The 13,440-nt window shown below is 40.7% G+C and overlaps 1 protein-coding gene across 4 annotated transcripts in view; it reads left to right on the top strand.

Annotated features, from left to right (window-relative positions):
- The window catches only part of TMTC1 (transmembrane O-mannosyltransferase targeting cadherins 1), a 275,746-nt gene that overhangs the window by 32,717 nt on the left and 229,589 nt on the right, over positions 1-13,440 (top strand). For 3 of the 4 annotated variants that reach the window (XM_053226103.1, XM_015074929.3, XM_053226104.1), the window contains exons 4-5: positions 1,012-1,188; positions 5,215-5,421. In XM_053226103.1, coding sequence (XP_053082078.1) covers positions 1,012-1,188; positions 5,215-5,421 — 384 coding nt within the window. The remainder of the gene's footprint in view (positions 1-1,011; positions 1,189-5,214; positions 5,422-13,440) is intronic. The other variant, XM_053226105.1, reaches the window with a different exon arrangement.

Genomic DNA, 13,440 nt, shown 5'->3' with positions numbered 1-13,440 from the left:
TTATAGGTCTAGGAGACTTTTGAAAATCCCTGCTGGAAATTATACTGAGGAAAAAAGACACTTTATCTAATACATCTCCTTGGAAAATAAATTTAAAAATACAAATTAACCAGAAGAAAAGAAAAAGGCCAAAACATCTGTATTTTCATCACAGAAAAATGAGGATTCTGTATATCTACTGACTGATTTGTGTATAGAAGTATATAAAACACTTTCACTAGAATAATAATAATGATGTGATAGCCACTCCACATGTAATAAGTCATTTATGTAATCCTGCCTGCAACACTGTGATCCATTTCATATATGAGGAAACCGGGGCCCCGAGAGGCATACTAACCTGCCCATAATACCCTGTTAGTTAACTGCAAAGCTGTGATTTGAACCCAAGGAACCTGGCTCCAGAGTTCATGTATGGCTTAGTAACTCGTATTATTCATTTAAAATACATTGACCAAATATCCTTCCATGTCACTAACTGTATCTTTATGGTATCATGTTAAGTGTTTTTGGTTGGGTGGACACCTGGGTGACTCCTTCAGTTGGGCGTCCAACTTCATCTCAGGTCATGATCTCGCGGTTCATGTGTTTGAGCCCCGAATCGGGCTCTGTGCTGACGGCTCAGAGCCTGGAGCCTGCTTCAGATTCTGTGTCTCCCTCTCTCTCTGCCCCTCCCCTGCTCACACTTGGTGTCTGTCTCTCTCAAAAATAAATAAACGTTAAAAAAATTTTTAAGTGTTTTTTTCAATATCCATTTGTTATATGCCATCTTTTATCATAATTTATGTGTATTTTAATTTAAATACCAAAGTTCAGTGTTGTTGGGCATTTACTTTTTTCATCTTTGCAATATTAAATAACTCTGTGATGAATATTCACGAAGAAATCTTTGTTCACTTACTTACTTAGAATACAATGAAATTGAGTTAAATCATATTTTTTAAAAAGTTGGTGTTTGTCAGTGACCCATATTTCTTCTTAGATTAAAAGAGTCTCAATCTTGTTTTCCAGGAGTGTGGACCAGCGTCATGTTGGGGAATGTTTCCCTCCCACGGTGTCTCCCTTCTTCTTGCTGCTCAGTTTGTTGCTGGGGACCTGTGCGATGCTGGTGAAGGAGACCGGCATCACAGTGTTTGGAGTGTGCCTGGTTTATGATCTCTTTTCCCTATCCCACAAGCAAGAGAAATCGTAAGTCATTTTTAAGTTTTGCCATCAAGCAGAGCGTGCACAGAGAATTACTTAGATCAATAGCTTTCAAACTTTCATTCAAAAATAAATAAATAAAAGTACACTCTTGTGTTAAATGTAACCTCTTGGCCCATAAATTAGTAAGTCTTGTTTTGTTAAAATAAATGCATCAGATATGTTCAAACTCTTCACACTTTATAAAAGTCAGTGAGGACCGTAAAGATTTTGGGAGCCCCAAATTTGGAATTGGCAAGTATCCATGCTGATTACAGATTTCTATCGCTAGATTGTTTCGGTTGCATACTATGGAGACCTCTTGATTCACAAAGAGAAGTGGTTGCAAATGGTGACAGGTTTTTTTTAATAGCTTGCCTTGAATCCCTGCATTCAAATGCGTGTTGTCTATCAAAAAGCACTGCTAAGTTGGAACCTGCTTACTTGTTCTAAGGATGATGCTTTACCTAAGAGTTTTGGGAGTCTCGTTTTGGAATTCTGCAAAAGGCCAGTCTAAACCATACAGGAATACTCACGTGTTATATTCAAATTAAAGGTCAAGTTTAATTAGTAGCCCATTTTCACTTAAAGAATTTAAGCACATTAAAAAAAAAAGAATTTAAGCACATTCATTATATCCTGTAGATTATAGATGGTAAGAATGCTGTGGCACATTAAAAGTTGAAGCACATACTATATTTTTCTTTCTCTATCAAATCCATAATTACTTACAGTTTGACATGCAGACCCCATTTTTCAGTAATTATGAGGCCCTTACTTTTGAACTCTTAAAAACGTGGTTGATTTATTCTTCTGCTTTATCTGATGAAGAATTTTAGCTTAAAAAAAAAATCTTGCCTTTTTATCCCATTCCCTACCTCTTTATACTCCTTGACATAAAGATAAGAGCAGTGTTATTGAGTGGCAACAAGCTGAGATGAGTCATTAAATTCTGATCACCTTCCTGCCTGGGCGTGCTTGGAGATAAGTTAAATAGACTTTAGTGCTCTATTGGCTCTCTGTAAATCTCAGAGGCGTGTAAAAGGAAGGAGCTCAGTTATCATTTTGACCTAAGCTCCTGCCAAGAAAGCTGTGAGCCAGAGGACCTCCCCTTGGCTTCCATGAGAATGCCTTTCCTCTGCAACCTCTCAACCAATGGGAGTAATGGCAGTGCCTGCCTTACTTTTTACAAACAACCTATCAGCTCATCTTGCTTCCCACTTCCTTCTTGCATCATTTTTGTCTCCGCCTCCTAACCCCTTTCTGCTTTGCTCACTGATAGCAGAAAGCTGGCTGCAGGCTCTCTCCTGTGGTCCAGTCCAGAGCAATTTTAACTTCATCACCGAAGTCGTGTCTCCTCTGGGCTCGGGACTTTCCAGGCCACCGTTGCCTGTATACAGCATTCTTTTTCATCTGGTCACTGTTGAGCCAGGCTTTTTTCAAAAGGGATAATTGTCTCTTTTATTTCTTTAATAATTGTTTCTGGCCTTCATTATGCTAAACTGTTAGAAGTTCTATGGGAGAAATCATATTGCTAATATATAGCTCAGAAGGTGAAAAGCTTCTAGCCTCTGCTTTGTTTTTTAGAAACTTTTGGCTCTCATAACCAGCAGCTCTGCATAAGTGGAGACATTCGTTCTTTCCTGCATCTTTTCTCTATCCATTCAATACATACTCATTTTGTGCCTGACCAAGAAGGAGACAGAAGATTTCTTCCCCCCAAGGGCATATGCAATATCAGGGAAGACAGACATTGTATGAGTAATTCCATGAGTAACTGATTACAGTTGTGAAAAGTGGTAGGAAGGAATGGAGAGCATGTACCAGGGAGACCTGGCCAAAAATGGTTAATATCTCTTGAGTTCTGTTCATGTGTCGGGCACTGTGCCACACCATTTACAGGCTTGAAGTCACTTAATGCCCACAATCGCTGTTGGCCTCATTTTACGGAGGAGAAAACAGAATCACAGAAGGTAACCCCTCCAGAGTCACCCAACCCCAGGATTGAGAGAGCCCTGCCTGTGTGACTTCAGAGCCGCGGGTCTGTCCCTGAGCACCCCTGCCTGCATGGAAGGAACACAGAGAAGGGACCTAGAGACCTCCCAGGACACCTGCTGCTCATGGCCTAGGCTGACATTTGTACCATGAGGTCAGCTCAGAGGTTCTGAGTGTACTGGGGATCATGACGCTTTTGAAAATTTACAGAATTGGGGCGCCCGGGTGGCGCAGTCGGTTAAGTGTCCGACTTCAGCTCAGGTCAGGTTTGTGGGTTCGAGCTCCGCATCGGGCTCTGTGCTGACAGCTCAGAGCCTGGAGCCTGCTTCGGATTCTGTGTCTCCCTCTCTCTCTGCCCCTCCCCCCACTCACGCTCTGTCTCCCCCTGTCTCAAAAACAAAAAAAGTTAAAAAAAAAATTTTTTTTAAATTCACAGAATTGTGTCCCCTTTCCCCAGAATCATGTATACACACACAGTTTTGTACAGATTCTTAGGGCTCTCCTTCCACTTTATCTGTTCATTTAACAAAAAAAAATTTTTTTTTAATGTTCATTCATTTTTGAAAGACAGAGACAGAGCATGAGTGGGAGAGGGGCAGAGAGAGAGGGAGACACGGAATCTGAAGCAGGCTCCAGGCTCTGAGCTGTCAGCACAGAGCCTGATGTGAGATCATGTGAGATCATGGCCTGAGCCGAAGCCAGACGCTTAACTGACTGAGCCACCCAGGTGCCCCTTATCTGTTCATTTAGAGTAAACCTCTTGGTACTAAGTTGTTCTTGAGGTCTTTTGTCATATGATCCAGGAGCAGGAAAAAAACAGTAACAGAAACAAATGTTGGGAGACTCTCCTACATGAAGAGCAATTTATTCCTAAATTTTAGTATTAGACCATAGAAATGGAGTGGGATTTCTTAGATTTGACATCACTTTTAGGAAGAAACATTTTCAGTGAAAGAGCAGCTCCTGAAAGTTAAATTTCTTTTTACTTTTCTTTCTTTTCTAAAAAATTTGATATAATTTCCAACATGCAGAGAATAACATTTCCTGACTCCTGTCCCTAACCTCTTTCTCTAAAAGTAACCATAATCCTGAACTTGTCACTTTTCATTTCTATGATTATCTTTATGCCCTTACTTAGTATGTATATACCAGTGAATACCAAAGAGTATCTTTTAATATATTTTTAAACTTTATATAAGTAGTATCACTTGCTTTTCTCTTTGAGATTTTTGAGGTACATCATTGTCCATATGTGTAGCTATAGTACATTCATTTTAACTGTTGTACAGTATTTAATTATCACAATTTATTTAACTCTTTCTGGATTTGGAATTCAGGTAATTTTCACAGCTTGTACTATTGTAAAATATGCTGCAATGGATTTTTTTGTGTGCAAATACATGTGAGTTTCTCTCGGGCATAACCATAGGAGTGGACTTACTGGGACCACAGGTAGATGCATGTTCACTGTGTCCCGTGCTCAGACACTGCTCCTGAAGTGATTGTAGCAGTGTCTAAGAATCCCCTTTGCTTTTTTCCAAATGCTGGACATCATTCAGTGGTATCAGACGTTTTAGTTTCTGTTCATTCAGTGATTATGAACTCTGTCTCAGAGGATTCATGAAAGAAAATGTAATCGGTACATTGGATGGATCAACTATGAGCAGTATTTTACAAGATCAAAATTATGTAAATCCCGAATATCACTTCAACCAAGTATTTTGAAAGAAATCTATATTTGGAGGATGAAGCGTGAAGGAGAGGGTGTGTGTGTGTGTTGGTGACCATGTAAGAGGGACTGAGTCCTAGTCTTCTGTAGTAGTAAGTCAGTATAAGTTCTAAAATAAAAAGAAATATGTTCTCTTGTTATTTTTAAAGCATTGCGATATGTACCAGAAACAAAAGAGGTGAAAGACTTGAGCATGGCTGCTTCCAGGGAACAAGACCGTGGAGAGGGCCAGGGGACTGCTGTTTCTCGTTGCAAACCTTGTCATTCTGTCTGACTTTGTTTCTGCTCCGTTCCACATGCACAATTAGGAGCAATGGGGTCATCCATCAGCGCAGCCCGCAGCAGCCTGCGAGTCCCCCGCCCCCGTCACTGCCCCCGCAGCCTCACCGGGAGAACGGGAAGCAGCATCGATTTCCTCACCGAGGAGCTTGGGGTGGCTGCCACTCACCATCGCCACCAGAACCCAAGAGCAGTGGATTCCCAGTGTCTCCTGGAGCTATGTGGTCCATGATGAGGTACTGAGCTGGGCTCCCCACGCCCATGTTCGCCATCCAGCACCGCCTGGTGCAGCATGGCTTGGCGGGAGAAATCAAACGTTGAATGTTTTTTTTTTCCTGATTTCCCTTCTCTCTCTCCTTGTTTCCCTAGCTCCATTCTTCTTTCCCTCCCTCCGTCCCTCCTTCTTTCCCTTCTTCCCTTTTCTTTATATTAGATTTAGATAAGAAAGGAGTAGTTAAGAAGAAGCAAGTAGAAGCCCTGCTGTCTGCTTTGATTTGGAAGCACGGGGTGAGATGTGGATCTTTGAGGCCTCAGTTAAGAAGAACAAACACTTTACCGTGTCCTCGGTGGAGGAGACTTGCAGTGGAGAGCAGGCACCCTCAGTTTCCCGGGGGAGGAGAGCACTCTGCCTCCATGCTCCCTCCACCTGCTTGTTGTATGTGATAGGAATTTATTACAGCACAGGTATGGGAGGAAGCCCAGGGGACTCTGCTTCTCAGGAATGTTTTTGAGGATGCAGGAAATCTTTTCTAAGTCACGGAATTTTCTTTCCCTTTAAGAATATTTTGACCTAGCCACGAAAATTAACATAGATTTGCCAGAACGGGTACTCACTAAATTAGGTTGCCTCTAAAATAGCTCAAGCCATGGGCAAGTTAGAATTTAATAAAGATGGAAATTAGATTCATTCTATTAGCACGTTACCATTTCAGATTGCTGTTCTTATTCCTCTGTGTGGTCCCAGAAAACTCTTGTTTCAGGGTCTTAGTTTCCAATTATTTCTGCCTTTGCCTGGTTTTTTTTGTTTTTGCTTTTGTTTTTTTTTTTGTTTGTTTGTTTTTTGTTTTGGATCTTGCTTCATTCATCAACAAATATCTGTTGAGCATCTCTCATGTGCCAGGCACTGTTTCGGGCACCAGAGATGTCTTGGTGAATAAGGAGGACAAGGTTTTTGCTCCCGTGTAGCTGATTTTCCAGTACAGGAAGACAGATACTAGATAACCACCAAGGAATGGACAGAGTGATAGAGAGTGATGGAGAGGGGTGGGCTGGCCTGGCCTGGCCAAAGTTGTGTCGGTTGGTCCGGGAAGGCCTCCTGAATCCTTGTGAATGATAGGAGGAGCTAGTCCTGCAAAGACCTGCCAAGATCTGGACAGAGGGCTCCAGCCTTGGAATGAGCAAGTGGGAATTGAAAGGGGGCAAGGTCAGGAAGGGGGAGAGGTCAGGAAGGGGGCAGGCCCAGATCATGAAGGGCCCTGTTGTCCACGAAATCAAGTTTGGGTTTTATTCTGGGTGGAATAAAGGTTTTTTGTTTGTTTAAGTGTGGAGAGAAATGATTACATTTCTTTTTTAAAAAAATATTCCCTGACTTCGTCGTAGTGCATGATGTGAGGGGGCAAGAGTAAAGCAGGGAGGAGGGTTCGGAGGCTTTTATACAGATTAAGTGAAAAAGAAAGGTCCTGCCCAAGGGTGACAGGCTGGGATGAAGTACCGTGTTGGATTTGGGACATCTCTTGGATATAGATCCCAGGACTTGCTAATGCTTGGGATGAAGGGGGTAAGGGAAAGGCAGGAAATGTGGATTTTAGGGTTTCTGGCTCAAACAGTTGAGTGGATGGTGGTGCCAGTTACTGAGAGAGGAAGGCTAGGGGAGAAATAGGTTTCCTGGGAGTTGGAGGGAGGATGAAATCACGGAAATGTGTGAAATTCCTAAAGATGAAAGAAGGCAGATAAGTAGTCAAAACACTAAGGAAATCTTGACTTTTTAATAGAGGACCATGGAGGAAAAGAAGATAACATTTGGGGAAATTGTACATTTTCTAAGGAAAGGCCATGGAGGAGAAAAAAGGAGGACTTAATAGAACATTGGAGACTTTTCAAGGTGGGTTTGACAATGTGACTCTCGTGAAGGAGGGACCATGTTGGGCTTTGCTCACATTTGTGTCCCCAGTTACTTTCATAGTGTCTGGTTAATCGTAGTTACTCAGATGTTTGTGAGATGAATAAATAAATGAGTTGATGGTAAGAAAGTGTTGGAATGAATCACAGAAAGAACATTTCCAGTGAATTTGGCAGTGAAGGAATGGTGGAAAAGGATGTTATCTGGAGGCTGTTAGGTGTTCGTTTTCATTCTTATTTTAAATTCACTGGACATGTGTGTGTATGTAGACAAGTTGCATAGTGGAGAGATGAAAGACAGCAGCAGAGAGGGATGTGATGAAATATGAATACCAGGGGGATGCTGGTGAATGTTTAATACCTGGCCCTCCCAAAACAGGAAATCCTGACTTGTAGTGTTTGCCTGTTTCCACGTAAATACCGCTACCATGGCTCATTTCAGGCTACAAATGTGATATCACTGACTGTGGAGTTGGGGGAAATGTACCAGAACCCACCATTATGTAGTATTTCCACTCTGTAGCAGACAACAGGCATAACCTCAAGAGCATAGATAATAGTAAAATGAGGTAAACTAGGAAGCGATGAGTTTTGAGTGTTTACCACCTTTGTCTTTAATACAATTGTAAAACTTAAGTTTAATTTAATTTTCAGTAGTGGTCATATTTACTAACTGGCCTGCAGAATTCCTAAAAATTTACTAGACATCTTCCATAAGCCAGTGTGAGTTAGCTCTAGCACACCAGTGAAGAAGGTCCTTTGGGAAAAGGAAGAAAATTTGCTTTCTGTTATCCATCTACTCTGTGCCAGGAAGTGGGCGAGCACTTCCCCCGTGTTACCCGTGTGACCATCACAATATCCATTTAGGGTGGCTATGACAGTTCCTGCTGCCAGGAGGAAATCAGAGATCTTAGAGGTTAAAAAACCTTGTCCACATTTACATAGTAAGTGTAAGGTCGGGATTGGAACTCAAGTTATTTGACCCCTAAACCTGTGCTTTGCTCGTTGGCCATGCTCTCAAGTCCAGAGTCCCTGGCGAGGATTCAGTTTTGGGGAGGAGATGCCTGTATCATTTTATGTGGAGCTTGCCTCTCTGTTGAACTCTCAGGAGGTAGAAAAATTCTCGCGATCATCCTTGGTCCACAGATGAGGAACCTTTTAACTTGCTTTCATATAGGGTTTGGTGCTAATGCATTGAATCAGATGACCTGCTTTCGTAGGTTACATTTTATTTTGTTTTGTTTTGTTTTTAATCTGAGCACCAGGGTATTTATTTTAGAAACAACGGTGTCTGAAGAGCAGTATACAGTACAGCCGGAACTGGGTCAGAGGCTTGCTGAGTTACCATGTTTGTGGGCAAGAAGGATCATTTTCCCTCCCTTGAAAAGTGTCATGTATTTTCCCTCTTTGTAAAGGAAAAAGATTATATTTTTGAGTATGCGTTTGATTAGTATTAAAATTGTTTTTGAAATCTACACTTGAACTTCTGTCAGAAGGTAGTCAGGTAAAGCAAATAAAAGTTCAAAAAGGCAGCTCTGTCCTAGTTCTAAAGATCTCTACAGAGAGCTTGTAAATCATGGCTCCTTTGTTTACTTGATCCTGGACAAGTTATTATCTCCGTGAGCCTCAGTTTCCTCATCTCCAAATGGCGAAAGCAGCAGTAATAACACTTTACTCTCTCTTTTTTTTCAATATATGAAGTTTATTGTCAAATTGGTTTCCATACAACACCCAGTGCTCATCCCAACAGGTGCCCTCCTCAATACCCATCACTCACCCTCCCACCCCCCATCAACCCTCAGTTTGTTTCAAGAGTCTCCTATGCTTTGGCTCTCTCCCTCTCCAACCTCTTTTTTTTTTTTCTTCCCCTCCCCCATGGACTTCTGCCAAGTTTCTCAGGATCCACATAAGAGTGAAACCATATGGTATCTGTCTTTCTCTGTACGGCTTATTTCACTTAGCCTCACACTCTCCAGTTCCATCCACGTTGCTACAAAGGGCCATATTTCATTCTTTCTCATTGCCACGTAGTACTCCATTGAATAACACTTTACTCTCAAATTGGTTGTCAGGACTAAGAGCAATCATACAGGTAATAAGCATGTAAATAGGTGCCTGGCACATGGGTGGCCGTTCGGCCCATGGCAGCCAGCTGCATCATTATTAGTAGTTAATATTAAAATATTTTCATTTTTGTGTGGGTTTCTAAACACCAGCATGCATCATGAAAATGGTGAACCTGTAGTATGCAGGCAGGGGATGAGGAGTTTGTGTGTTGTGTGGGACTTTTTTTTTTTTTTTAATTGGACCTCGAGCTTATTTGCTAGTGTACATTTGTACTGCATGTATAACATTAGGCTGGCAAAAAATTGGGCTGACACTATCACTTAAAATATATTCGGAAGATGGCGCACCTGGGCGGCTCAGTGGGATAAGCAGCCGACTTTGGCTCAACTCATGATCTCATGGTTCATGAGTTCGAGCCCTGTGTTGGGCCCTGTGCTGACAGCTGGGAGCCTGGAGCCTGCTTTCGGATTCTGCGTCTCCCCTTCTCTCTGCCCCTACCCTGCTCGTGCTCTGTCTCTCTCTTTCTCTCTCTCGAAAATAAATAAACATTAAAAGAAAAAATGATTTCAGAAGTTGCTAAGTGCAGGGAAAAATCCCAACCCAGGAAAAAACCCTAAATTTATTTAGTTGCTGGTTTTTCTGTGTGATTTGGTGATTGATTTATGGGCAGAAAGTGAAATAAAAAAACCTCAGACATGGGGTGCACACTCTGGAATCAGATAAAATTTCAGTTGATACTATGTTTTACTGAATTACTCCATGTGAAATGAGGAATGTTTTGTATTAAACATTCCTTTTCTCATCTTCATTATGTTAAATTCATTCACACATGGACACACTTTCCGTTTCGCGTTGGAAAGGTCAGTGAATTCTACATGAAATCTTATCCTCATAACTCCTATTGACATCTATATATAACAATATATAGTTATTCTTCGTATGTATACTTGATTGATTTAATATTTAAATGACAGCGATCACAATAGGTGTTGAAGACAGTTCTTAGCTCAATAGATTCTTGTTCGTTTCCTCTTTTCTCAGCTGGATCTGTCATGGGTCATTCATTCACTCAACAGTATTTGCTGAGGCACCATTTTTGGTGTTAGGAATTTGGCCACTGCCAAATAAACAAAGCCCTGCCCTCATGGAACATGGTGGGATGGTGGCCATGGTGTTTTTACTTAAAATGAGCTCATTTTCTACCTTTGTGGGCAAGACAGTGGTTAGATATTTCAGTTCAGTGGGTCTTTAAAAAGTTTTTCTTGTAAATACTTTGCACATAGGCATGCAAATCAAGAAACTAAGACAAGTTTAGGACTATAGAACAGTTTAGCACCAAAGTGGATTTGTGAGGTAATTAAATTCAGGGGACTTAGGGAGGCATATAAATATTTTGACCTTCACTGATGGAATGGGTAACTGATCTTTTAAGTGTCGTTTTAATGCTTTATTTCTGTAGACCTTGCATTGTATTCTTTTTCCCCAAAGTAAGAAATGCTGTGCAGGTTAAACTCCTGAGGTGGAATTTTGAACCTTTATCCACACATATGATCCAGTGAGTAGGGCAAGTGTGTTTCAGATAATCATTAATAGCCTCATATCAGCTTTGAGAGAAACTTAGCAGGAAAGTGAGATTTGCAAGTGACAAAAAAAATCTGTTGAAAGTCTGCATTACTGATGAATAACTTAGTTCTCTTGTGTCCCCCAACCCTCAATTTTATATACTTTTTCTGTTGACTGATCTCAGATGAGCCCTTTTCTTTCTTTCTTTCTTTCTTTCTTTCTTTCTTTCTTTCTTTCTTTCTTTCTTTCTCTTTCTTTCTTTTTAAAATGTAATTTATTGTCAAGTTGGCTCACATACAGTGTATACAGTGTGCTCTTGGTTTTGGGGGTAGATTCCCATGGTTCATTGCTTACATACAGCGTACGAGTGCTCATCCCAACAAGTGGGCCCTCCTCAGTGCCCACGACCAATTTTCCCCTCCCCCCATCCACCCTCAGTTTGTTCTCTGTATTTAAGAGTCTCTTGTGGTTTGCCTCCCTCACTCTCTGTTTGTAACTATTTTTTCCCCTTCCCTTCCCCCATGGTCTTCTGTTAAGTTTCTCGAGTTCCACATATGTGAAAACGTATGATATCTGACTTTCTCTGACTTATTTCACTTAGCATAATACCCTCCAATTCCATCCACGTTGCTGCAAATGGCCAGATTTCATTCTTTCTCATTGCCAAGTAGTCCATTGTATGTATAAACTACATCTTCTTTATCCATTCATCAGTTGATAGACATTTAGGCTCTTTCCATAATTTGACTATTGTTGAAAATGCTGCTATAAACATTGGGGTACACGTGCCCCTTTTGAATCACTATTCCTGTATCCTTTGGATAAATGTCTAGTAGTGCTATTGCTGGGTCGTAGGGTAGTTCTATTTTTAATTTTTTGAGGAAACTCCATGCTGTTTTCAAGAGTGGTTGCACCAAAATGAGCCATTTTCAATCTCATTCAGCTGCTGCTTTCAAAAATTTTATGCCCAAGGGTGCCTGGCTGGCTCAGTCAGTGGAGCGTGTGATTCTTGATCTTGGTGTTGTAAGTTCAAGCCCCAAGTTGGGTGTAAAGATTACTTCAAAATAAAATGTTAAAAAAAATGAAATGACCAAATGAAAGAGGTGTGGCATTAACTAATAGGTCTACACAGAAAATTATCCAACAATTACAGGTGAAGTTTGTAGGTTCATAATAATAAATCTCCTCCCCTACTTTAAAAATCTCTTAATGCAAGTGTGAACTTCAATGATGAATCCATGTTAAGAACACAGACCACCTCGTGGAAGTAGATATTAACTAAGATTTTATTACAAAGAGACTTTGCAAATTCTTCAGTTGGTGCTTATCATTTTTCCTCACTTTGCTTTGTTTAAAGATGAAATGGGCCACATTTTGCCAGGGAATTTTCTCTCTTCCTCAGTGGTATAAATTCTTTGGTCTTTAGTTGTAGTTCTTAGATGACTTCATCCAGATCACTATGACTTATTTGGGGGAGGTAGGCACATGATGGGTGGAGGACCAAGAAACCAATTAACTCTCAGGCTGCATTGTATGAAAACAATAACCAAATCAACTAGTATAATTATTGTTAAAATTATTTATCATTAAACAACTTTAGGGACGCCTGGGTGGCTCAGTCAGTTAAGTGTCTGACTTCAGGTCAGGTCATGATCTTATGGTTTGTGAGTTTGAGCCCCATGTTGGGCTCTGTGCTGACAGCTCAGAGTCTGGAGCCTCTTTCAGATTCTGTTTCCCTCTCCCTGCCCCTTCCCCACTTGTTCTCTCTTCTCTCTTTCTCTATCTCTCTCTCTCTCTCTGTGTCAAAAAATAAATAAAAGTTAAAAAAGGAACAAACAAACATGGGGCACCTGAGTGGCTCAGTGGTTAAACATCCGACTTTGGCTCAGGTTATGATCTTGCAGTTCATGGGTTCAAGTCCCGTGTTGGGCTCTGTGCTGACAGCTCAAAGCCTGGAGCCTACTTCACATTCTGTGTGTCCTTCTCTGTCCCTCCCCTGCTCTCTCTCTCTCTCTCTCTCAAAAATAAATAACCATTAAAAAAGTAAAACCAAATAAAAACAAAATACAAAAAAAAATGACTTTATAGGTCCTTACTCCATGAGCCTATTATTTGAGCATAATATCCAAATGATATACTGTTCTGACTTTTGTCCCATACATCCTGAGCATATTCATAGTTTGTCAATTTCTCTTTAACATAGTGACCTGACCATAGCTTTTGCTAAGACCCTGTGGTACATTTTGGTGTCACTGAACTGCAGACATGCTTAGTGAGTGTAAAGGCACTGGAGAAGGAGGTGACTGATTGTGGTAGGTATTGTTCTTCCTGTGCAGAAAGAAATATTTTCCTGGGAAGGGTGAACAAATGGTGGAGTTTTGCTATAAGAATAATGGAAATGGTGGGAAATTTCTTTTAAAAAATTTTATTTATTTACTTACTTACTTATTTATTTATTTATTTAATGTTAAATATAGTTTAGTGTCAAATTGGTTCCCATACAACAC

The sequence above is a fragment of the Acinonyx jubatus genome, chromosome B4, assembly GCF_027475565.1.
Source record: "Acinonyx jubatus isolate Ajub_Pintada_27869175 chromosome B4, VMU_Ajub_asm_v1.0, whole genome shotgun sequence".
Lineage (NCBI taxonomy): Eukaryota > Metazoa > Chordata > Mammalia > Carnivora > Felidae > Acinonyx > Acinonyx jubatus.
The sequence above is the reverse complement of the archived record's forward strand: the minus strand, read 5'-3'. Positions and strand labels throughout refer to the sequence as shown.